The 27,250-nt window shown below is 45.2% G+C and overlaps 1 protein-coding gene across 20 annotated transcripts in view; it reads right to left on the reverse strand.

Moving 5' to 3' along the window:
• ACSL1 (acyl-CoA synthetase long chain family member 1) overlaps positions 1-26,673 on the reverse strand; it is a 68,215-nt gene extending 41,542 nt beyond the window's left edge. For 4 of the 20 annotated variants that reach the window (XR_013993241.1, XM_081046947.1, XM_081046957.1 and 1 more), the window contains exons 1-2: positions 26,487-26,673; positions 6,443-6,669 (exon numbers count right to left, since the gene is read on the reverse strand). Coding sequence is in view for 19 of the 20 variants with exons in the window: in XM_081046947.1 (XP_080903073.1) it covers positions 6,443-6,637 (195 nt within the window). In the remaining variant the exon portion in view is untranslated. Of the gene's footprint in view, positions 1-6,442; positions 6,670-7,443; positions 8,505-9,246; positions 9,349-10,084; positions 10,255-10,751; positions 10,851-11,124; positions 11,516-20,431; positions 20,601-25,651; positions 25,733-26,486 lie in introns of those variants that run through there. The other 16 variants (XM_081046951.1, XM_081046943.1, XM_081046949.1 and 13 more) reach the window with 13 other exon arrangements.
• Positions 26,674-27,250: the final 577 nt, after the last annotated feature.

Here is a 27,250-nt window from a genome sequence, read left to right on the forward strand (position 1 = left end):
CGGACACAGTACTGAGGGAACTCTAGTTCTGTGCTGCCAAACTCATTTCCGTTTCAGCACCAGACAAAGTCAGCCAAGCACAGAAGGGAAAAAGAGCACCTTCTCACCTCCATGAAAGGGGAGAAAGTTTAGAGTCTCAGAATCCAAATTCCCACAAACACACATTGACCTAGTAAAACAAACAAGCGTGGCTGGAGCATCTCCACATGCCTGCCATGGAGAATATGTGCGGCATCCTGCTTCACTTTTGAAGGGAAGTCGGAAGGGAACCAGCGTCTATTTTTGACTCTTTGTCGGACTTTCAGATTTCAGTGTGAAATAGGGATTTTTATTGAGAGGCTTAGAAAGCTTGTAGTTGTCATTTCTCATCTGGTATAAGTTGACCCCGCTTTGGGGGGGGGCTATTTTTAAACGTAAATAATCATTACAGCACACATTTCTGTCACTTATGTATACACACGTTCCCTGGTTAAAGAAGCCTGGGAGAAGTGGCATCATTTGTAGAAAATCATAACTCCAAGGCTAACTTCAAATTCAGCATTTTAAGTTCTTTTTTTGAGAAATGCAAAGCAAATTTTGTGTCTATTCCTGAGACCTACAATTTCTGAAAATCAGAAATAAACCTCTTTCTCTACGGCAAAGAGAAAAATCAGGAAGCCTATATACTAGGTAGTGGAATTACAGATTTTAATTTTCCTTTTGCTTATCTGTTGTTTTAAACTGTTCTACAAAGAGCATGTATGCTTATTTTAATAACGCTCAATGACCATGCTAAGCTGGAACTTAAAAACCACATCACAAATGCCTCCACAATTTCTCATACAAGAAATAAGAATTAGGCACTTTTTACAGTTACTGCTAAATGATATCTGCACTTGCCAATGACTCATTTCATTGTGATGGCAATGCCACCATGAGACACTAGGTCCAAAGCCAGAAGAGAAGGAATGCCAGAAACCTCACACATCCCTATTAGGGACAATCCAATGCTAACATTTCTGACTTCCTCTTAGTGGCTCACCTGCTGCCTCTCACCTCATTCAAATGCGTAAGCCTAATGCATCCTCCCACAGATGGCTTTGCCCTCCTTCTGCAGACCCACAGCAGAAGCTGTGAGCCCCCCCTCTGCCTGCACCGCCCTTCCCACACAGCTTTTTTCCTGCTCTGCTGGGCAGCTACCACTCAGGCTTGTCCCTGGATCCCTGCCTCACAGTGGTGTTTGATCCTGCCCAACGCACAACTGCAGCCCTGCTCAGAGCCAGCCCCAGACATTCAAGTATAAAAGGGCAACGCCATTGCATGTCTTTCTTTTTTTCAGCTTTATTGATGTATAATGGACAACCTGCAATCTGTGTAAAATGCATAGCAGGATTTGATGTGCACATACACTGTGACAGGATTCTCCCCCCACCACTGAGCTCGTGAACACAGCCATCACCTCACACAGGTAACTTTTTTTTTTCCTTTTTGGGTAAGAATCCCCAAGTTCTACTCTCTTAGCAGATTTCAATTACACAATACAATGTTGCCAACTATCCTCTATACATCAGATCTTCAGACCTTATCCTCTTTTTGCTGAAAGTTTTTACCAGCCTTTCCCTATCTCCCCCAGCCCCCAGGACCTGGAAACCGCTTTTCTACCCTCTGTTTCTATGAGTTCAACTTTTTTCTTTTTTGGCATCACCGTCTTTGTTTCTCCACCATCATTACCCCCATAGGCTGCTACTTGGTTCTGCATAAGTCCAGTGTATGAGTCTTCATAAAAACTTATGAATCAATGACCTGCTCTCTTCTCTTGCAGAAATTGCTTATGCCCATTTGCAGGTAGGTCTTTACACACACACGTGTGTGTGTAAAATGAGTGATTCTGCCAACCCATGGGAAAATCCTACTCTTAAGAGTCTCCGTACACCCCCTGTAAATGTGGCTAGAATGCTAGCCCTTGTTGCAGTGTGCATGTGAGCGGGAGGTCTGAGGTTGATCGAGGCAAGCCACACACGGAGAAGGCCTCCAGATTGTGACTTTTGTATTTTAAAATCATGCTGTTTATTGAGCATTGCTTCCACAGGCTGGATGTGGTATTGTGTTTGCTTCTTTTAAGTTCTTACCTGAGAATGAACCACAGCTCTAGCTTTATGGCATGAAAACAAGTCACTCGTATTACTCTTAGTTTAAGGACGGTCCTCGTCCTCTGCCAGGGCTGGACGGGGTCCCCAGCAGAACGTTTGTGGCCTGTCAGCTCCCTGCGGGCAGCAGCCCCTTTGTCCCAGGTATGGTACACAGCACACAGCACACGCATAAGTATTTGTGGGATGAACAGCTGTGTGACGACGACGCCGGGCTCGCGGAGGATCGCATCCCGAGTGTCACGTCCTCCGTGGGAGGCTTTCTGGAGCACAGAATGACAATGCTAAGGCAAGTTTCTCATCATATATATCCCAACAGATGCCAGGTGAAATCTCAACCTTGCATGCGAAAGGGTCATCCAGCCGACATGTAACCTGAATGTCATGCAATCGTTTGGGGGTGGAAGCGAGTCATCTAACTTGGAGAAAAGATGAATTAGACCCAAGGAATTGGTTCCACATAATAAAAGACATGAACCCACTCTAGAACCAAAGTCCAGTAACACAGCTAAACGGTACATGTGACGTAGACTCTCCGGTTTCGCCACCAAAGGTCAATTTCAGTCTTAAGTTCTGATCATCTTAAAGTGAAGTCTTAGAAAGGCTAAGAACTAGAAGGTATAAAACAGTTTTTACTTGCTATAATTTATTGCCTTCTCTAATATTTAAAAACAAAACAGACAACTTGGGTTTTAAGTGCTTTATAGTCTCGCAGTAGTTGTCAAAATCTTTCCAATCTAATTTGACAAGTAAGCCATCTCAATGCCCGTGTGACATCTCTCATCAGGTAGAGGAGTTCCCATATTCCTTCTACTACCTCCTACCATTACAATGGTTCTCACCTATGCTTTGCAATGGTTTGTGGCCTAAATTCCCTGAACTCTAGCAGGCACCCAACAACCCCATCAGCACCAAATTCTGTTCTGACCCTGTCTATGTCCGACCCAGGTCAGGGGTAAAGGATGAGAAAAGGGCACAAGTTCACTAGAAATCAGCTTTTGCTGTTGCCGCCCAGGTTTGCACGGCACTGTCTGCCTTCCCAGTCCCCACTCCCATACTTGTCAGTTTCTAATCCTATGTCTAACCCAGCTGCACAACCTCAGACTCTGCTTATCTTACCTGTCCCCTTTCCTTCTTCCATTTCTATCACTACCTTCAGATTCATTGGCCTACATACCCATTTTCAGAAGAGCATGCTTCTGGGTTCAGAAGCTCTAGCCACCAACTCTTCAAATGTATCTAGATAGAACCAAATTTTCCTTAATGTCCTTTTTTATTCTCCCCCCACCCCACAGAGCCCTAGTTATAATACATATCTTTCAATTACCGTAATGAAGGCCATACAGCCTTCTAAATCTTCCACTAACTATATAATTTCACTTCTTTAGACTCAGTAGTTTTCTCATGCATAAAACGTGAGGGTTGAAAGAGGAGACCCTTACAAAAGAGGAAAACTGACACCGACTGAACACTTGTAGCGGCCAGACATTGCATATACCCATGCCGTCCTCTGCACTGAAGGAGGCAGGGTTCCGGCACTTCTGTTTTTCCAGTCAAGGAATGTGAAGGTCAGCAGTGAGGTGCGCTTGCCCACGGCAGCCTGGTCTAAGCAGAGCGGCCTGGTTCAGCCTTCCATGTCACCCTGCCTCTCTGCTCCCTGCTGGCACCGACACGCTCTCCTGTGTCCCTTAACCACAACCACCACAGTCTGGGCCCTACCCAGGGTTTCTAGTCACTCGTGAAGGTGATCTTCATGAGGGGCCATGGGGACTGCAACCCCAAAAGACAGGCAGAGACAAGTGGAAAACTTGCACGTCATTTATGAAAATGACCGGAAAGAAACAAAACAAAACAAAACAAAACAAAGACAGACACTCGCACAGATCCACTGTTCACCGTTATGGAGCAGCAGCAGAAAACACTGTTGGAAGATGGAAGTTATTCCCTGACAACAGGGAAAGGCCCGCCTTCAGATCCCCGTTGCAGGTTGATGAGCTGTAAGTGCAGACGGAGCTCTCTATTTAAATAAGGTGCTGATCAAACTATGCTCAAAAATTTAAGAATGATGCTGTTGCTAACTGTCTCATCCTGTAACTTATGTCTTCGTCGCCTTTCCTGCATAGGTGTGCGGCAGGAGTGCTAATATCCTCATGACAACCCTGGTTTGGAAAAGGACATTTTACTTACAAGCTGTAACTTACAAAGAATCTCGGTGCTACTGTTTTTAAAAAGTGTAGCTGAGAAATAGCCAGGGTGGGTAGTGATGAGACGCAGCCAAACCAAAAAGGGCAGATTCGTCTCATTTTAATATCCGTGTGATGATTATGGGAAGAGGAGGGTGAAAAAAACAACACATGTGAAATGGGAAGTGGGGGTGCAGGTGGGGGACTGGCAAATGGTACTTATTGTCTTCAAAGTGGGAACAAGGCAACAATATTTTATTCTGGCGACAGCCCCTATGACAGTGCCAGATATACAAGCTCCTGATTAATACTTAATGAATTAAGCGCTTCTTCCTGCCATAGAAGTCTGTCTGACAATGCTAGCTATATAAAATATCTGCAATTACTAAGGATCATAACTCCAAGGCTAACTTACAATTCAGTATTTTAAATTATTTTCTGAGAAATGCAAAGCACATTTTGTGTCTGTTCCTAAGACCTACTATTTCTGAAAATCAGAACTAAATCTCTTTCTCTAAGACACAGAGAAAAATCAGGAAGCCTATATACTAGGTAGTGAAATTATAGATTTCAATTTTCCTTTTACTTTAATTTTCATTTGGTTGTTCTAAACTGTTCTACAGAGAACATGTATGCTTATTTTAATAACGCTCAATGACTTCATGTGAAGCTGGAACTTTAAAACCGTATCATAAATGCCTCCACAATTTCTCATACAAGAAATAAAAATTAGGCATTTTTTACAGTTACTGCTAATTAATAACTGTCTTAAATCTGCACTTGCCAATGACTCATTTCATTGTGATGGCAATGCCACCATGAGACACTAGGTCCAAAGCCAGAAGAGAAGGAGTGCCAGAAACCTCACACATCCCTATTAGGGACAATTAAATTCTACTCATTATTGGTATATGACTAGCTGAAATGAAATATTAAATTTACCTTCTAAATAGCAATAAAGCATAAAGCCATCTTTCCTCAGCAGTAGTTCAGTCTTTCTATTTTTATATTTTAGCATGAGTAAGACTGACATATCTTTTATATATTTTAAGAGTTTCACAGTAATGAATCCAAGAAGTTGTCTAAAAGAACTAAAACCCTATAAATAACAAAAAGCCATTAATCAGGCTTGGGTTTTATTCGAAAGGGCACATTCTCCTCCAAATGGCCACCAGCCCCAGGCCAGAGAGGTCTTTCACCTACATTTAAAAGCATCAAAGGCATTAAAAGCATTCATCTACATTACAGTAAATGAGGGGATTCTATATTTCACAACATTCTTCTTTGTATATGCCAAAAGTGATAAATACTGAAGATTAATTCTGACTTAGGTAGGAAAGCAAGAAATGACAAAGCAGAAGAAATCAAGTCAAAGCACCAGTGAGAAGGTGGCTTCTTTATCTTTTCAACCTCTCATATTTTTTTATTAACCTTGAAAACAGACTCAGAAGGGAAGGAAAGTAGAGTAAGAGCACTAAAAAGAATTTTTCTGGAAGGGTCTTTAGAGTTCCCTCTGCCATCTCACCCATTCAGCCTTAATTATGGAACACACGCTGTGGTTTAATTTTCCTAATGATGACAGCGCGACCTTTGGTTTGCCCAACTCATACACAACCACAGCATTCAACATGCCTCCTAAATGTCCTTGTTTCTTCATGTTCTATCCTAAATTCTGCAGTCATATTATTCTGTCAAGTTCCTAGTCTAGCCTCATCCTATTTGAAATCCCAAAGTCCCTTTCAACAGCTGGGGGAGGTGTTTTAAGTATCAAATATAGCACAAGCAAAATCCTTCTTTCTGTGACGTTTGTTTGACAGCTCTCTTCTCTGGTAGAACATAAGCTCTGCAACAGCAGGGACTCTGTGCCTGTCCTTCCCCTCATGGAATCTTCTGGGCCTAGTACAGGATTTCTGCAATGAGCCTGTGTCACTACAGACACCCAACGGACACCACCTCATTTGTCCTCTGCCCAATATTTTGGCCTTCGCCTCCATTTAGTATTGCTGACGAACTTCGGCTAGTTGAGTATATTTTGGCTTACAAAGTCCCTTCACAAGCAATACTTGACTGTGATCTCGATCAATATTGCATTGGATGCAGAGAAATCACAGGGCAGGCAGCCCCTCCACTTACCGCCACTTCCACCGACTGCATGGAGAGGTCACATGGTGGCTTCAGGGCTTTGGGTCTCGTGGCGTACCAGAACGTGGTGAGAGCTGCAAACGCTCCAAAGCCCATGAGCGTGTTCGTTGGAAGAGTGCGGACGTACTGACGGAAGTCAGCCAGCTCTGGCATTCGAAAATACCGGAACAACTCGTGGGCTTGCATTGTCCTGTGTTGGAGGTGCCCTAAGCTGACTTCTGTTGGAAGAAAAAAAACATCATGCTCATTCCAGGGTGGCAGAAGTCTTCTCCAGAATTCCCAAAGGCCAACCACCTAACTTGATGGCTGGCTAAACAACCAAGGCATTAAGCCCATAATCTAATGGTCCAGGTCTTTTCCTGGCTGTCAAATTTCATTTTTCTAAAATCACTTTAGGAATTCACTTTACGTCTATTATCTTGTGTAAAGCTTTCATTAACCACATTAAAAATTTTTACTCACGGAGAATTCTTATCATAAAATGCTCAAATAAATGACGTAAGTTACCATTTTCTTCCCTCATATTATGTCTCTGTTCTCTTCCACCTAATCAAACACACTCAACTCTTATCATCACAGCTAATGGGGAGAAGAGTGAAGTGGCACAAACAAGCCCAAATCACCTAAAGAACAATCGTTTTCATTTCTTTCCACAAATCTCAGAATAAACTCCCCAATTGGTAAAACAGACCAATCCAATGTCTCTCCCCTTCCCCGTACTTTTTGTACCATAAAAGTAACAATATAAATGCAGGAGAAATTGTATTTGGCTATTCTAATAAAATAATTTCTTTTATATTCCTCGAGATGTACCTAAAATATAATAATAAATTGGTGTGCATAAATTGTAAACCAACTACCACATATCCAGAGAGAGATTATAGCATAGTATTTGAAACAAAATATAGAACAATATTTAAGATCCCAGATTCTAGAGCCAAATCCTGCCTCTCCAGCTTATTGGCTGTATGATTAGGGACAAATTACTTCACCTCTGTATGCCTCCGTTTCCTCATGGATAAATGGACATGAAAATAGTACTTATCTCATAGGGCATTTAGAATGCCTAAATAATTCACACTGAGCTTAGAACAGTATGGCACTAGAAAGTACTATTATTGTGAAGCACTATTATTTCCTCTACCAACATTCTGTGATTAGTCCTGTGTGCGGAAGAGTAAGGTACAGAGGCAATAAAAAACAATGCTAGACTACAAGGAGTTTACAAACAAAATTAAGAAGCCAAAACATCCAGAAGAAAATGACATGCACAATTCAATGTATCTTAAAGTCTCAAATTGCATGTTATAGGCAATTTACATATATATCAGTATAAAAAATGTACAATACATATAACAAATAAAAATACTTCTCATTAAAAAATTATTGATGAATAATTGCTCTAAAGTATGTTTGGCAGTAAAGGGAAGGAAATAATAGTAGATGATCTGAACGCCTTTTCTCAAAAACTTCCTGGAAATCCACCAGGCTGTTAACATTTTTGGTATAAGTTCAGATGGCATTTGTGATCTACTTATTATATGTTCTTTTAAATAGCAAGGTCACAGGATTGAAAATAATTTTTCAAATAGAGAAATCCTCTTTAAATTTCAATCTATTTTATAGTATTTTATGTTTGTTTTTACAGAGCAGCAAAATATCAAGTGTTTTCATTTCCCTATAGGGGCTACTAAAATGTATTTGCTCAGCTCATGCAATCTTGTGCTACAACAGCTCTGGGTAGGTATATGTACACACACACACACACACACACAGGAAATTTCGATGTTTGACATGACAACAGAGAAGAAACAGATAAGCAAATATCTTCAGGTCATAATTCTGGAGAGAAAGCACCGGCAATTACAAAACCACTCACCATCAGTGTCACCAACAGCTGACTGCTAGGTGACACACCACTGCAGAAACGAAAAAGGCAGCAAGGGTGGGGGTGGGGCAGGGGTTAAAGGAACTCAGCCAGTGCTCACCCGCCTGCCAAGGTCTCTCAGGGCATTCGTCACATGCCTAGTCTTGTGTGGCTGCCCACTGGGCTAAAGGTAACTAGCAGACAAAACCCATACTTGACTTCCCAGGAGAACAGAGGGTGAAGGATGGGCCAATGAGAAGCTGGGAGTAGAGTCACCCCACTGCTCCACCCATGGGCAGGGACAGGCATCAGTTAGTGTCACTGCCAGTGTCAGTTCTGAAAACAAACATTGTGTTCTTTCTGCTCAACTTCCCCATAAGAAGAGACAATGGGCATAGTTTTAAAAGGCATTGAAATGATCAGATGTTGGGTGGTGTGTCGAACGGACATAAGACAGACAGAGAAAGAAACAGATTGTCAATAGCACACTCACAGCAGATTCTAGATGAATTCATAGGACTTGAGCTATTCCAGGCATTTAACATATCTGAGCACCTAGTGTGTGCCAGGCATGTGCCAAGAGCTGGGAAGATGGGGCTAGAGACATGTCCAGGCTCTCACAGACCACTAGAGCAGAAGATACAAAACTGAACAGGCACTGTCTGCAAGCTGTGACGAGTGGTGCCACCACCGAGACCCAGCGGTCACGGAGCGCCTCTCTGAGGACGACATGCCTACGTGAGACTTTGAGGCTAAGCAGACAAAGCGAGTCTGGTCCTACTGGCACTGAGCGGTCAGATTCCATACGGTCGAGCAACTCTCGGAAGGAAGAGAAACCTTACATGCAGACCTGCCTTCCCCTCAAAGCGTTCCATCTTCGTTACCCCTCCAGCACCCCAAGCCTGAATGGGAGTTACCCCCCGCTTACCCAACACTCCTGTCCTTCCCTTTTCTCTCCCTGTAGTAATTTCCATAAAACCTAGACCACGTGAATGTACAGCGATTATTCAACAGAATCACATCCCTGTGTGAGAATATTAAATAATTCCCTCACAAACAAATACCGTCATAGCCAGGTGACTTATTTTTTCTATTTTAAGCATCAGCTGTAGCCAAGCTGTGGGTAGCATTATACTAAGAAAGAAGTCTATTTCTAGAAATAAGTCTAGGAAAGAAAATTTTTAAAAACTTCAGGAAATTACAGGAGCACCCATGCAAAAGCATTTTATTAGATACTAACCTGTAATGCTAAGTGCTTGAATTCAGCTAAATTCTTATCTTTAGTGGGTGATGATGAGAAGCTAGCTACAGCAGTTTTAATTCATGCCTCTCAGCTGGCAGCCAGTAACCAGCTTCAAACCAACTTCACAATGCTGTACATAGGGAAACGAGAGTCTGTGCAATAAAGAACTAAGACATGCCTCATTTACATCTGTGGAAAGGACAATTCTTAAAAGTGATATGGGTAGCATTATAAATCTTTGCCTTTCTAGTTAACTGGTATAAGGAAAAGACACATGCGGTAGTTAGAAATGGAGGCCGACGGACGTTCAAAGAAAATGAGCCACAATCAACAGCCTTGCAGTGTGGCAGGTGAACACGCACAACGTGCTCTAATACAGCCCCGTCTACCGGTCTCTAAGACGCATCAAGACACACGTGTTTGCCAACAAATGGTTAAGACTCAGATTTTATTCTTATTCCAATGCTGTTCCAGTTGCAATCGTTTTAAAAATTCTTTCAAAAGCAAATTTCTACATCACCACCTCAGGAAGTTTACAGCCCGGGTATATAATCATGCTGTTGCTTGCCAAGAACACGGTTCGATCGGCTTAAGGGGTCACACAGCTGGTATTTCTCGGTCTGAAGACTCAAGGCTGTTGGCAGCTAGCTTCTCCTTCCCCTCAGCTACTCCCGCACACCTTCCTCTCCGCACCTATGAAAAGTGGGTGGGCTCAGATGGGTCTTTTGAATTTCCTATAAAGCTGGAGTCTAAAGCCACAGAATGATAGGGAATGTGACACAAGCCCAGTGCAAAGAACCAGAGAACAGGGGCCAATCCACCCGGGCAGAAACAGATGCACAGGGCAGGGTAATAGAAACAGGACTGATTACTGTCAGAAAGCAGAAATTCTGGTTCCCATTTGCCCAAACCTTGGGAAGAACAGCTAATGACACAATTCACGTTGATTTGGTGTTTGGGAAAGGCTCTCATACCCTGTGTCTTATCTGAACATCACAATACAACGTGATGATGCGAAAACCAAAGCTAGAGACTTAAAAGGCTTCCCCAGGGGTCTTCCAAGGCCAGGACCACAACATGAGTAAATTCACGGGTTTTCCTGTACACGAACAAATCTTAACTTCTGCTGGGCTGCTGACCCTCTCCACATACTTCTCATGTAAAAGCCTCATGTAAGAACATCCACATACTTCTTTGCACATGAGGCTCACAAGTCCCCTTCGGTCCATCCCAGGTTAGGAACCGTGAGAGCAGGTGGCTTCCAACGGTCCCTCCAGCATTCATGCTCCCTGGCATTGTGAGAACTTTGCATCAGAAATCCATCTAAACTCTCCATGTCTTATATAACCACAAGCATTTATCCCACCACCCTGGCTTCTGAACATGTGGGTTCCAGGTCCGCTGTGCACAGAATTTCAGTTTTTACCATTTTGTTTGCACCAGCAAAAAAGTGGTCCAGCACCACAGGTGAATCCTAAAGGCATCATTCTCTAATGACATGGGCGGGGACAGTCTCACACACACACACACACAGCCCCCCCAATTCTGCAAAATTATACTTACATTAGCATTTTATTTTCTTCATGTCATTTACAAACCAAAAACCAGGTGCCCTGGATTTCTCTCCTTTTGAAGCTCCTCAAGGTTTCATCCAGCTGAATAATAGCGGTTTGATGGAATACTTCACTAGGAATGCAGCCCTCAATCAAACAAACCCACAGAAATAGCACCCTTGCCCCGGCAGTAGCAAATGCAGAAATCCTGACATCTTTCTTTAAAGCAGCAAGCCAGGCTGGCGAGACGCTGCCATTCCTTGCTCCACCTCCTCCCCTGGTACAATGTGCCATTTACAGAGGCTGAAAGCTCCCCCTTTGTCCTGCACTAGCTGGGCAGAGCTCAGCCTCCAGGACGAACAAGAGAGCGGCAGCCAGACCATGTGCTGTTCTTTCAATGTGCCACTCACTCCAAACCGTCGGATTCGTGCTCCTTAACCTTGGTTGGCAAATTCCCTAAAACTAGATTTGCTTAAGCCATCCCCTCTTGAACCAAAAGAGCAGTCAGGCTCTCCCTGGAGAGAGGAAGGTACAGACGCCACAAGCCACCAGTTGGAAAGGAAAGCCAAGGTCGTTGGCACAACCCCATCCCATACAGGAATCCCTAACCATCTCTTCATCCTGAGCCTAAGAAGGAGAAGGACCACTTGGGTACCCTGGGATCCCACGCACAATGAGCAAGTGTTCCACAGGAAATTAGGGATCGCCATCCACTGCCTTGGAGATTTTCTTCCCAAGAATGGATAGCAAACCTTCAACCCACTTAATTTCCATTAAAGTGATTCTATGGATCAACCAATTCAATTTCCAAGAAGATGTTAAAAGGAGACATGAAGCAGAGATGCTCCATTTTTAGAACCTGACTTATTGAACTGGTCAAGTTGAATAATTCTACACTAAACCACTTCCTGCCCATATTCCCCAAAGTTATCAGAGAAAGAACGGGACACAACATTTTTAAAGGCAAGTATAAGGCCAGACTAATGTTTAACCAGTAAGATAAGGGCTCTGGTTCTCTGCCCTGAGCTTGTGCCAGTTTTCCCTGACCATTGTTATGTTCCCTGTAACCTCACACATTCATATTGACCACAGGCCACAACTACCATATGTGCCTCCAAACTAAAGGGATTCCAAATATAAGGCGTCCAACTTAAACAGATAGACTCTTAGGGATTAGATGAAATGGGCTACTTAAAAAAGAAATTGTTTCTGTATTCATTAAACTACATATATATTTAAGTCACATGACAATATAAATTACTTTAGAAATGTTTGCCTTTATTCTATTTTTCTATTATTCACATTTCGTTAATATTTTATTCAAATTATTTGAACATGCTTCTTTAAACAGAGTCTTAGGCATCTCTAAAACTACTTTTGGAGGATTAACAGTTTTCTGAAGCATATCATCACATTTTTCTCTTCCATTTAAATTGTCTAAGTTGAAACATTTTTTTGAAGTCATATATGTAGCTACCACTGAAAAAGGTTCTCCCAAGTCACAGGAACACAGCTGTATAATGTTAGGACAATTTTAAAAAAATGTGTCCTATGGGTCCATATTCATATAACTAAACCACATACTTTATTTCTTTTTAAACTGACTTTCAAAGTTTTTTTTACAATACTATCCAACATTTGCCTTTGTAAAGTCAAACCCCCGGAAATAATTATTCAGCTAGTGTTAAGCTCCTTTGCCTTAGGAAAAGTCAGACTCGTCAGTTAACCTTTACAAGGACCCACAGCTAGGACCGGCAGAGGTGCTTTCGGGACAAGGTGCCCTGCTGTCGTTCCAAATACTGCGACCCTGAGCTCACCCCATAAAATGAAAGCCTCTAATATGAGGACTGAAAGAGGGTTTTGGGGAGACCCTCACCTTCTATTGGGTATCTACATTATTTAATATTCCTACGGGGGACAAAGTGTGAAAAACTTACAGGCCCCGTGCATGAGGCTTGGAGGTGAAATACATAACGCAAATACGTACACAAAACAGTGACTAACAAGGTGGCAACAAGTGCAAAAGAAATTATGAACACGGCCGCAAGCTCAGGGAGAGCTGCATGTAGCAGGCAGGCACTAAACTGTCCCAAAAAATGAGGGGACGAGGTAAGAACGTGAGTGCTGCTTCAGGCTGTGGGGACAGAAACAGATGCCTAGAAGCAGCTCCCCACCTCAGCTCCAGGATTTTGGGCGAGTTAATCCAAAACAAATGACAGGCTTAAACTGGATAGGACAGGGGAAGGAAGACTTCAGGGAAATCAGTTTCAGACGGTGATTTCTTTACCAGCCACTGCTTGTTAGGATTTCCTATGTGTGAGGTGCTGTGCCGTGCGATCTTCCACATGATTAAACGTAACCCTCATAACAGTCCTCCCTCATAACCCTCATAACAGTAGCTGTCACTACTTTCCATTCAAAGATAGGGAAACTGTGCCGAGGAGTTCAAGGTCCAGCCCGGCTCCACACAGAACAGGACTGACGCCCGGGTCTGAAACCAAAGCCTAAGGACGCTGATGGGCAAGCGCTGTGCCCCAGGCCCGTGGTGATTCCAATCAACATAAAGGCGGGAGGCGATTCGGAGGATGAGCACAGGTCACGATACAAAGTGCCTTTAAAAAGCCAGGATGAATCCCAGTGTCCATCAACAGATAAAGGGTAGATACGACGTACACACAATGAAATACTATTCAGCCTTTAAAAAAGAAGGAAATTCTGACACACGCTACTACATGGATTAATCTCGAAAACGTTATGCTAAGTGAAAGAAGCCAGGCACAAAAGGACACATATTGTATGATTCTGCTTATATGAGAGACCTACAATAGGCGAATTCATAGACAGGGATACAGGCCATAAGGGGTGGGGTGGGGCATGGGGAGTTATTGTTTCACTGGTAGAGTTTCTGTTTTGGATGATGAAACATTCTGGAACTACTGGTAGAGAGTGGAAATGGTTCTATAACACTGCAGTGTATAAAATGGCAAATTTTATGTTATGCATATTTTACAATGAACAGAATTTTTAAAAGATCACTTAAACACACACACACACCAGGATCTAGTAACTAAATGCATATAAATGGAAAAGAAGAGAAGAAATTGGAGGACCCAGCTTCTGAGCCTGGGAGAATGACAGTGGAACAGTGAAGAGAAGCGGGGAGGGTGAGAGAGGAAAGAAGTTGGTTTGTGAGCTCCCGGGCCGCTTTCCCAGGATCCCGAAAGCCCTCCACCGTGCTTGTGTAGAAGCTCCATCCTCTCCCCACGCTTCTTGGGTAAGAAACCCCACTGCTCCCTGCCTCACCCTCACCGGGGCTCTGGGGGCAGGTGTCAGCCACATGCTGCGAGTGCCTGCCCCCTGCCCCGCACACAGCCCCTCCTCACACACACCAGGAAGTGTTCCCAGTGCCTCCGTGCTGCTCTGCATTCCCCTCCCTTCCATCTTCTTCAATGCAGCTCTCTTCCCTGGCTCGGCTCTAAGGTTCCCAGACTGTATCCATGTAGGCCCGAGGCCAGTTTCTCAAACAAATTCTTCCATGTCCCCCAAGTCAGAAGCAGCAAGTCCTTCCTCTGAACTCCAGAATACTTTAGCCCCTGTGTGGCCCTCAGCACCTGCCATTTTATACTCACGGTGAGTGTCTGGTTCTCTTGTGGATGCCTCTCTCTCTTCCTGGGTCAGGGCCCCTTCCCATCCATCTTCACAGGCCCTTGGTGCTTAACACAGTGCCCTGCCCAGAGCAGGCGCTTCATAAACATTTATGAGTCATGAATGACCCTCTGTGATTCTGACCAATCTCTACTGTAAGCTGTATTTATATTACTGTATGATGTAGTTATATTAGGTTGGTGCAAAAGTAATTGCGGTTTTTGCAATTAACCTTTTAAATCGCAATTACTTTTGCACCAACCTAATAGAACAGCCACTCTCCAAAGATAAAGGGGTATTCAAAGCATTTTCCAACTTCAGCATTCTCCTCTACACCCCACGGAGATGCTGTGGGTCAGTGTGCTGGGAGGGGGGAAGAACCATTTCCCAGGTGATATATAGGAAACAAAAAGAGATTGCAAGCTACTGATGTGAAGGCTACATAAAAATATTCTCTTCCCCTCTTCCCATGATGTTTTATGTTTCTCTCAAACTGTTTCACTTACGTATAATGTCACCCAAAGTCATCTAAAAGACAAGGGTCCTCTCTTCTCCTTAGCAGACATTTAGATATACATTTAGACCTATGACTGTGGATTAGCTTAAAACAAATCAGGTTTGCCCACAGGGAAGGGAACAGAGGAAACAAATACCTTTTTGAAGTAGAGCAGCAAATGCCAGGACAATTCAAGTCGAGAGCCTGCCACCAGGGCTGGCCACCAACTTCTATCTGTAAGTTTTCTATGTCAGAAAAGAGAATTCTCCAAACCAGAGAAACAGCCCAGGAACTGGAGTACAAGTGCAGGACTAGTGAGGAGAACCCTCAGAAACATGGAGAGAGCTGGTCTGTGCTCATCTGAGATGTAAGGAATGCTAGAAACAGGACCTGCCTGACTTTCTCCAGAGCAAAAACAAACCCAGCCATATAGTTCTCCTCCCTTCACTTTGCAATGTAGATACAAAGACCTGTCATGTACATCCACTTGGGAAGGTGATGATACTTAGGACGTGCCTAATGACGTGCCAGGTCATGTTAAAACCTCTGTGTGAGACAGCAAGGTTAAGTTTTACAGTGTGGATTTAAGAGGAAAAATCACCATTCAAAACATTACCTAGGAGAAGCGAGACCCTTTCCCTTGGTCCTTAAACACTGATTTAATACTATTAAGCAATTTCTGTATATATGTCATGATCAGGCAGGGACGTAGGCTGGTAAGAACGAGACAGGGAGAAGCAGGCTTGGACAAAACAGGGCCTCAGTCAGTCAGCTGTGCTGCAGCTGATGGGAGACGGGAAGACCTGTTTGTTAGGCTGACCCAACCCTTCAGCAAGAACTAAGACAGACGAGGTTTCTGTAGGTTAAGCTGCCCACTCATCACCTGGATCTAATAAAGTATGTTATTTCAGTTGACATTTGGAGCAAGAAGAGTCCTAATTACATCTGTAGGACTGCACGTTGAAGAACATGACATCACGGCCTGACGACGTTGGGCAACACAAGCAGAGCTTGTTATGGTAATGACTAGAGGAGGAGAGAAAATCCCTGCTGCCACTAACACAATACAGGACAGACTGTGCACCTTCTAGGACAGGGTTGACCACAGTCAGCCTGGAAGTAAGAGGCTTCCCCAAGAGAAAGGAGAACTTACTAGGAAAGGGGACAGGTGTCCGTTCCCAAGAGCCGGAGCTGGACCCAGCTACACAGGACTCTTCTCGCCTGAGGATGGGAATAGGTCCATTTGTTTGACAAACTGCACATAGAGAAGGTACCTTCGCTAAGTCCTAGGGTGCCCTCAGATGCTTTGTCCAAAGCTAGTAACTTCCAATAGTATATACAGGAGACAGAGCAGCAGGGTGGAAAGAATACTAGAGTCAAATGGAGAAAGCTCATGTTCTACGTACTGGCTATGACCCCGATGAGCTACAAAATCGTGAGCCAGCTTCTCCACTGCTGCCTGTGTGGGCCTCAGGGGGATGCAGAAAGGAGTGGGAACTGAGGAAAGCTATGTCGCCCTCCTTCCCCAACACCATGGAGCATCTCCATGGTGATGCTAGAGAAGGCAAAAGATGGTCACGCAATCCTGGCACCCAGGACTAAATAACAGGACCCCACCTTCACCTAGAACCTCCAGGTAACAGCAGGACATATAAAGAAAACGATGTTAAAAACGATCAATTCCACGTGATGGGCACATCGTATTTGTTTGATCATTTTATTACTCTTTGTACTTTGCTGTATTTCTTTTTTTAATTTCTGAAAATAGAGATGATATAACTAGGTCAGCTCATTTCCTCTGCTATGTATGTATTTCCCACCTGCTCCAAAAAGGGCTTAGGGTGGCACCCTATTCTAGCAGAATGACAGATGAGGACTCAGCCCCTCCCAGAAAGTACATGTCTAAGCTCTCACTGTCTGCCCTGTGTTGGGTCCTGGCACAGCCACTGACCAGCGATGTTGGCCCCGCTGCACTTAAGGGTCCCACTGCAAAGAAACAGAAATACTCTGAAAATGGCAGGAAGCAAAAAAAAAACAACAAAAACACCTCTCCCTAGTCTCTTGCAAGCAGAAAGCCATCAGCATGAGGACACAGCACTTACTTCAATGACTTTAGGGTATCAATAAGGACAAAGACCCCGGCAAGGGCTAACCAAGTCGTAGGGACAAAACGTGCGACTGTGACGAGGTAAGCAGAGGACCCGGAGCTCCGGGCACGGGCACGGAGGACGGAGAAAGCTCTGCACGGCTGCAGGGCAGAGGGAGGCTCCCCTCCCCAGAGAGCCCGCGGAAGCAGGCCAAGTGGGAACACGCAGGGGCAGGTGGGGGTTCAGGGAGCAAGAAGGAAGCCTCAGGGCAGGTAGCTTAGGAACAACAGTGTCCTAAACCAGAGGCCAAGGACACCCTGCCTGTCTCCCAGGAGAGCATCCTGTCAAACAGGCTGAGGAGCCGCAGGCGGCAGGAGGCTAGCCCCACACACACGGCCCTGTGTAGTTTAGGGAGCACCGGGCCCTGAGGGGGAGGCCTGCTGTGAGAGCGGGACAGAGACCGGGTCCTCAGACTCTCAGAGGTCGCAAAGATCAAATATCAGTGACCTGGGTAAGAAGGCTGAAGGGACGCAAGGGTGGGTAGAGTTACTTACACCTCTTAAAATAGATCAAGGTTTCAGAGGGCCTGATAAACTGGAGAAATGGCTCCGCAGAACAGGGTAAGTAGGAGACAGTCCTGTACCCAGAGAGAGGAGGCCAGCTACTCACAAGTGTGGGAGAAACCCGCCGTTAGTGTTTACAGGTTTCAGCCGGGAATGGCTGTGACCCTCAAAAGCAGAGACGAATGGAACCTACAAAGTGTTCTTAGGCTACGTGGTTTCTCAGGACCTAACAGAACCTTTAAAGAGCAGGGACCCTGTTCTGACCTCTACATTTCATCAGCTCCACCCCGGTCCTCTCCTCGGTGGTGTTGGAGGAAGCAACATGAGAAATAGAGGAAAGGTTAACCAGGATTTAGCTCATTGTATAAGGAGGGATAAGGGAGGTGTGGGTGACAACCACGGGACAAGAGCTAGAATTACACCGAGAGAGTTCAGGTAACTATACGGCGAGGTGACTCACCCTGGGGAATCTAAAAACAAAACAAATCTAACAAGTTGCAGAGAATTATAGACTAATGAGCCGGTGTTTGAAAACATGGAAAGAAAAAGAGATTGTCTGGTCTGGCTGTTACCCGCTTGGGTGACACTAGTTTTGGGTCTCTATTTTTCTTGATGTTTTATTAAAATTTTTATTATGAAAATTTTCAAATCTATTCAAAAGCAGAGTAGTATCGTAAGCCGCCATGCACCCATATCCCCAGCTGCAGCTTCAATAATGATCAACATTTTGCTAATATTGTTTCATTTTATATCCATTTTTAAAAAAACGATTTAAAGCAAATCCTAAATATCCTGTCATTCAGGTGACATGTCTGAGGCCCATTCTACTCTATGATCCAACAGCTCTGAGAACTCATTTGTGGGGAGTAAAACTGTCTGCTACGCATGCTGCATCCCGCCACCTGACTGAAGTTTTAACTTGACAAAGAAAGTCAAGTTAAATATCGATTTAAAGTGGCCAACCCAGCATGATATTTAATTGTCATGCAAAACAAAGATCCATATGTTTAAATTGTAAATATTTGAGTACCCACTCGGTCAAGTGTGGTTCTAGCTTCAGGGGGAAAAAACAGTGAATAACACAGAAAAAAAAAAAACAACCGAAATAAATCAAATCCTTGTCCTAAAGAAATTTCTATATTGTCAAGTTTTGGGTCCTAAAGCAAAACACACTGTGGATTTAACTAGACTCTCCTGAAGTCAGAGACCAATGTGACGTGAAATCACAGCCAAGTTTCACAAAACAGTTTCTATCCCCTTAACTGAAATTGAGTTAGCTCCTTTTTAAAATGGCATTCAAAGGTTTCTTGTCACACGGCTGGTAGAGAAGGAGGTAATTTTCAGATTCCCTAAACTTTTGACAATGCATGAAAAATAATAAATAAATGTATCCTTAATATGTAAGTGTATTTATATATAAACTATGTACATATAGTGTTATCTGAACATTATACAACACACAAATGTGTAATTTTTTTTAAAAAAGCTAAAAAATTAGTTCTAGATATATCTAGAGAAGTTCCAATATATCCACCCTGTACCCTAATGGAAGGTCTACCCCCACCCACCGTGGGACACGTATACCCCACTCTGGAGACCACCCCTCAGTCTCCTGAGCAGGACCTGCAACTTCTCTGGTCACTTGCCCAGCTAGTCTCCGGCAATTCCCAACTGTGGGCAGCGATAAGTCACACTGCTAAGTGGAAGACCCTGAAAAGCTTGTTGCACCTAGGAGGCAAAGTAACAGTGCCTCCCAAAGCCTGCAAACACTTTCCATATGGGGAGACAAAGACATTCAATACCGCCCTGTGATGGAGAGAAGCGTGCTGGAGAGGGCAGGACACGGCCCGGGACTGTTACCTGGGCGAGTATGAGAAGCCAGGCAGCTGCCCCGGCTGTTCTGAAAGGAGAATCAGGGCCCTGGGACCACAACACTCTAAGGGGGTGGCCTCATCTCAGGAGGTCTGTCCTGGGCACCCACAGCTCCAGGCCCTGCCTCAAGAGCCTAGGATCTTCAGCTTGCCTGAATTCTAGGGAGGTCTGGGCTCCCCTGGCCTTTATCTCTGATTTACATCAGGAGAGAAAAACACAGACGGGCAATGTTTTCAGTCCAGCCTGTTTCTGGGCTGCTCCACCACACCCCTCTGGATATTGGTTCCATCCTCTGTGAGGTGGTTGATTGGTCCCTGCCAGTTCACCTGGGCCACCTCAGAAGCTTGCCTGAGGCACAATGGGGGTAATTGTCCTACAGAAAGAACCAACAGCTGTTTGACCATTTCACAGAAACCAGGTACAACTTTAAGTAGGAATAAGGTAAATGACGCCTATCGTAAGTTATGTGAGATTATTAAGAACTCGACGCTGATCTCCTTCCCTCCCACATCCTGCAAAACCCACAAGCACCTGCTGCTCAAACATAACTGACACAGATACCTCAGACGTATTCCAAACACAAAGAGGGGCCCGCTGAAAGCACAGGCAGCTTTGGTGAGATTTCAGCTTTGCACAGCACCATAATATACAGACCTGGAACATTTAAGGTATATGTTTGTCCGTGATGCTTCCATGGGACCCACCGTGTGAATGTCTCCTAGTCTCAGTCAAGCATCAGATAAACATTCAGTGCTCACTAGCATTAGCGCCCTACGTCAAATGTTGCTGCCAACACAGAAATGACCGTGCCTCGGACTAGCCCAGAGCTTAGAGTGCGGCCTGGGTATTTCAGTGGGGAAGCAAGATAGGCACGCAGGAAAAGGCAGATGAAGGGCAGAGGGAGGAGTGCTATTCAAAATACTGAATAACCAGTACAGCCAGGCATCAACCAATGGGAAAAGAAGCAGGCAAACGCCCCACACAGGGTTCAGGAGGTACCCCCCCACACCAGGCATTAACCCTTCGGATTCTGAAGTAGGGCTGAGGCCTATTTTCTAACCGGTATGGGAGTACTGTATCATTTCAGCCCCCAGTGTGGGTGCTTGTGCGTCCCAGCTGAACGTCAGCCTCAAGCTCCAGTGATGATTTGGAGTCTGAGGACCGTGAGTAGCTCCAGGAAAGTGCTCCGAAGAGCTGGGCCATGAGTAACGAAGGTAGGATGAGGAACGGCATTGCAGACGGGTCGCGGGAGGCACACAGGGCCCAGGGAGGGGGGCCTTCTAGGACACAGGGAGTCTGGGGGGGGCAGAAGGGAAAGCTCACGTAGTATTGGGGTGCAGAGACCTGGGTTGAACCCCGCGCCACAGAGTCTGTGTTCCAAATGCCCCAGTATGTGGTGCTTTGGGAGGCATGCGAAATAGCAGGTTGGGAGCAGACTCCAGAAGCCCCAACAGCCAAGCTAAATAAAGACTTGGGGCCTTATGGGGAGGAGCCCTGGACAGCTTCTGGGCAGAGGAGGGATTCAATCGGAGCTCTGTGTTTGGAAAAGTCATCATCCTCTCCCGCTTTTTTTAACTAAGGGCCTTTGCCGTCTAAGCTAGGGGCACAGACTGGATTAGGGTAGTGATACTAAGAAACGAGTGTGTTGGGCAATTTGGTACAGACAGTACACTAGAATAAGCAGAACCTGCTGACTGACTAGTTTAGGGTACAAATCAATAGTAACACCAAGGTCAAGCCATTCCTCAAACAGGCACAGGGCTCAGGAACAAATGCCACTGTGTCCTGGCCAGAGGGGAGCACAGGTTGTGTAACCTGCCGCTAAGGTACCCCATCTCTTATACCACAGCTACTGCATCAGTCAAGTGAGGGAGTTAGGTGCTTTCCATGTTTGGGGAGTCTGGGGCTGAAGTGCGTCAGAGGCTGAGAAAGCAACTGTGTCCGCCCCCCTCAACCACGGCAGCCCTGCTGTTATTTATTTTATATATCGGGGTTCTGCCTAAAATTGTACTGGGAAAAAGCGGCCAGATAACCACTAGGGACCAACACTGTGCCTTCCAACTCTGGAAACTCACAATTCTGTTCTCTTGTCTAGTAAGAGTTTGCAGCATGATCTATGAGCAGGACGTGTCGAGAAGGTCTGTTTCTGGTAAAAAATACCCCTAGAGAGGCAGCAGGAAGCAAACCTGCGTGCCATGGTGAGGCCAGTCTTCTACTTAAGCGAGTGGTGCTCAGCATCCCTGCTAAGCCTGGGTCCCTGTCCCCACCCCACTCTCCTTTCCGAACATGATGCATTCATCATGTGTCTCGACTGTTCTCCTGTCTTACAAGACCAACTTCCAGGGGAGACAAAGCCTTTTACTCTTTAATTCTCTAGAAGGTCATAGCTGTGCAGCGGGTCATCGCATCCTTCACTGAACCAAGCTGCATCAAAATTTGTTGTCGTTTTCAGCACTCTGGTGGTCCGAGACCGAATGTAAATCAGACAGGGAAAACTCAAGGAGAAACCAAATCGAAGAAAAACCAGCTCTGTCTTCAGTCTTGCCACCAGCTGGAAAACCTGATAGAGCCAGGAAATTACCAGCTCTGGCCCTGAAGCCAGGCTGCTGAGGTTCAAATCCTGGTTTGAGTGACAGTCTCTGCGTCTGTTCTTTTCTCTTTTGTAAACTATGGATAACAGCAGGGCCTACCTTACAGGGCTGCTGAGAAGATTCCCTGAGTGAACACATCTGAAGCACTGAGGACAGTGCCTTGTACTGTTAGCTATCATCACCTCTTAAGTCCTCAGCCTGCCACGCTCAGCCTGTGGCCACCATGTCAGCTGACACCGCCGGCTTCGCAGTTGACAGCTGAGCCTTGAGAGAGAAACTAGTTCCTATAGCAACTTCCCTTTTCTGGTTAATAAAAGAATGAACGGCATTCAGGGCATTTTGGCCTTATGTATTAGGAACACGTCTCCCTCAATAAACCTGAAAGGAAAGTGTCAATTTCTAGAGTAGCCAAAATTGTGCAAATGGACAGATAACACATTTACCAGAAATCCCTCCCCGAATAAGGAAATGGTGTAAAAGGCAATCTACATTTCCTTTTCTGATGGCTTAACTTGTTTCCACTTATCTTTCCAAACCATGAAATCCTTATTTTAACAGCTTTTGACAGGAACACACGAGACCAAAAGTCTACTAAATTAATATTCATTAATAAAAACAATTTTCAAATCATTGTCAATTTCAACAGCTTTAAAGCAGATTATGCCCTAATTTCTAAAAAAAAAGATATATTAACAACATGGAAAAAATATTCACAATATAATTTAGGTGATTAATATTAAATTATCAAAAATTTTATCTTCAATTAAAAATATATGCTTAAATTTAAAAAAAGTTTAGAGAAACAAAAAGGAAATATATAAATTATAAATAGTATTAATCTCTTGAAGACCTTTATTTGTATAGTTCCCAAATTTTCTGTAAGCATAGATACCTATTATTAGGTTGGTGCAAAAGTAATTGTGGTTTAAAAGGTTAAAAATAACTGCAAAAACCACAATTACTTTTGCAACAACCTAATATAATATCAAAAGTATATCACATGAAATTATATGTTCTATAGAGCTTTTCTGAGGCAAATGGTTTTGATTTAGATAGTAGAGAGGTTTCAAATTTTTTTAAAAACTGGAGGATTGACAACCAATTCATGAAGAGAACTGGCCGAGGTACCTACCAGTGCACTGAGCCACCAATTTTTAAATTTTAGATTTCAGACAACATTTGCCTCCAGTGTTCTTCTGAGGCAGGAGCACTGGGAAGTGGAGTCCTCACCTCCGCCTAAGGTTTTGTCCCGAGTGTGCCATCTCTCCAAGCCAGCCACGTTTCAAGGAAGGTTCTAGGTAGGATACGTCATCCTCCCTTCTTGACTTTACAAAGGTTACGATTAACTGAAAACTCTGCTGTCTCCAACACACTCAAGAACTTCTACATATCAGGATGTAAAAACTCAGAAAAATGACCTTACTTCCAATGACGTGTTAGTCTTCTCTTGTCACTGTGGTATGGGCAATTGTTTCAAATTATGTGTCACCTTGGGCTTACACAAACTGGAATTTCTTATGCTTTGGCATTAAGCATTTTAAGTAAGGAGCTGCAGATACACTGATACCTTCAGAGGTGCAGCCACAAACATGGGTAAAATTGCCTCTACTTTCTAGTTCATAAAATCTAGCTACAACTTCAGGGCTTGTATGTCTTTAAAAGTGCTCAGAAGCCCCTTTAAGTCCTAGAATGTTGAAACTCACGCTCAACTACGGGCAGCTACAGGTCAGTTCTGTTCACTGAAACGTAGTCTCCAGGCATGAGTGTCAAAGTGACCCTTATGTGTTTGTCTGACCAGCAGCTGGACTACAACGTTCAATAGAAACTCTGGCACCTGACTGACCATGGCCTGAAAATAAGGCTTGAAGTGGCCTTACGATACCAACAGTTGAGCTGCCATAAAGAAAGTTCTTTTGTATTTTGTAACACAGGAGTCTAACCCATTGCATCATCCAAACAAGACTGTTCATAAAACACTATTAGTGGACTCAACAGAATTTGGTTACAAGAGACAGTACATGCAAAAGAATAATGGGCATGTTTTAAGTGGCAAACTTGCACAATAAATTTAACAACTGACCTTAAAAATGATCTATTTCTCTAAGGTTATTAGCAACATCTAGAAATTACTACCATTCCTATAGTCTTGCTCTTCCAGAAAAGTGAAACTTGAAGGGTGAGAGGAGAAATTCCCAGCTATAAGAACAAGACAACCGGATCTTTTCCCAGCCTCTCCCCAAACACACAACCACTTTCCACACAACACACAACTACATCTAAACGAAAGCTGTGGCAAGACCAGGGCCTTAAGCATGATACTGTGGCAGGCTGGTAGACTCAGTTATTCCAAACTTCATCCTAAAGCAGTCATAGATATGAAAACTCTACCTGTATTATATAAATAGATACCTGTCCCTACCTGCATTTGTCACAACTATCTATCTCTTAAATGCTCCAAATTAAAAAGTCCATAGGTTTCTCTGTAGTCAGGCTGCCTATAATAATAATAAAAATACTGTCGAAATATGCATAACAGAGACAGGAAAGAAATATATCAAAATACTTATAATTGTGGGGGAAGGGTAATTTTTTTATTTTAAAGTCTTCTCTATTTACAGGAAATGCAGGAAATAGAGTTCTATAGTATATGGTCTACAATATGTCTGTATAATTTTAAGAGAGGGAGGGAGGTGTGAGGTGTGCTGCTTTTAAAGATTTTCTTTTTCTAGTCTAGAATTTTAGCCCCTGAAAGACTTTAGGCTAATGCAGTCTTTTCACAAATGAGGAGTCATATTTCAGGCTGGAAACGGATTCTCCCAATTGAGTCAGGACAAGAAAGACCCACCATAATGGGAAGCAAGGGCTTCTTTTAAAGTTCCACCTTCTCAAACCGACCCATTGCAGAGAGACGGTTAACTCAAACCTGAAGTTTTAAGTCAATCTAACCTTCCACCTCCACCTGCAAATGCAGAATCAACCAGAAGTTTTTTGACTGACTTTTTGTTTGTTTGTGTCAAGCAATAATTGTTTACATTGGGATAATCACTGGCGAAAACTGTGTCAGAAACTATGAGATTTAACCAGCTTCTCTCATACTAGGCAAAAGTCAATAAATAAAAGGAAGGGTATTGACAGTGGGGGCACTTTGGATACTCCTGCACCCACAAAAAAGCTTAAAAGTCTTAACTTTAAAAGGACAAAGGGTACTTTTATAATGTTCTTAATTAAGCGCCATAACCTGGAAAGTGGCTGGGGGGGAGGGGGGCTTGCAATTATTACGTACACACTGATGATCCTGAGCCTCTGTCTCTAGGTTCTAGTCCACGTGTCCGCTCGAGTCATCCACCACCACTCTCCGTCTAGGCTGCCAGGTGATAGATATCATCTTTGCTTGTTAATTTCCACACACACACACACACACACACACACACACACACACACACACACACAAAGCCAGACTCCTTAAATCAATGACCATCCACGGCTCTGTGCAGCGGCTGTGGGCACTGTTCTGGAGACACCGCCAGGATTCCTACATATGGCCACCGGTTTGATGCTGCATTTGACCCTCCTGCAAGCGCTCCACGCAGGGGCCACTATCCAACCGAGACAGGACGCCAGCCCCGCTCCGATGCGTCCGAGCGCACCTCAAAAATCCCAGCCACGGGGGCAGAGGGGATGCCCGTGGCCGAGAGACATCCGTCACCGGCCTCGCGGGATCATCCCCTCACATCTGAAGCTCTGGATCCTCCCCACCGGGACGGTCCCCGCCGCCGCACAAACAAGGGGCCGGACCCGCGGCGCGCGTCACCCGGTCCTCGCCGGGCACCAGCCCCGCGCCCGCGCCGCCCGCGGGAAGCGGCAGGCGGGCACCCCCGGCTCAGGCATAGGAAGCGGCGGCGGCTCCGGCGGCCGGGAGGCCTCCACTGCGGCGGGAAGGGCAGCCGCAGGGCAGAGGCCTGAAAAGCGGAACGTCCCCGCGCGTCGAGGGGCGGCTCACGCGCCTCCGCTGCGGCCGCCGCCTCCTGGGGCTCGGGCCAGCGGGGCACCGCGTCTCCGCCGAGACCACCGGCGCCGCAGTGGGAACGCACGCGGCTCCGTGGGGCAGGCGCACTCACCTCCTGGGCTAGCCGGGCCGCTCCGCCGCCGGCTGTCACCGCGGACCACTGCCTGCCCCGCGCCTGCTCCGGATGCTATTTAAAGGCACCGCCGTCACCTCTGCGCGTTGGCTGCGCCCCAACCTCGGTTAACGCGGAGCGGAGGGGCTGCCAGTGCGCGAGCCGCGCCCGCCCCGCCCAAGGCCCCGCCCCCAAACCCGCCCCGCAGCAGGCCACACCCCGCCGCAGGCCACACCCCGCCGCAGGCCCCGCCCCAGCCGCGTGCCCGCCTCTCCAGCTGGGCGCGCGCGTGTCAGACTGACAGCCTGCGGATCGCCAGCGGGTGGTTTCAGGGAGGCGGTGAGCGAACGCAGCTCGAGTCTCCAGAAAAATCTCTGAGGAAGCGAAAGGGTAAATTGTACTGCCTCAAACCAGGACCCCGGCCAACCCTGGGGTCTGCGGGGCCGCGAGATGCCCTTTCGCATCTTCCACCCTCCAAGGCGTGCCCTACTGAGTTCTTGGCGGGCAGAGGGTTCTGCAGGGAGGGACCCTGGGGGCCGAACGGCTCTCCTTTCCTATTTTATTTGGCACCAACGTGCGCGACCCCTTTTAACCTAATTTCACCACTGTCCCCACATGGGGTTTCGCTACAGCTCATGGCTAGAAAGACTGATCTGGACTTCTGCAATGCCCTGGACATGAAGCAATCCTGGACAAATCAGTCCGGGTATAGTTAGAGCAGGAGGCAGGCTGGACATTTCTCAAGGGCAGTATTCACCGGCCAA

This window comes from Rhinolophus hipposideros (genome assembly GCF_964194185.1).
Source record: "Rhinolophus hipposideros genome assembly, chromosome: 4".
NCBI classification, from domain to species: Eukaryota; Metazoa; Chordata; class Mammalia; order Chiroptera; family Rhinolophidae; genus Rhinolophus; species Rhinolophus hipposideros.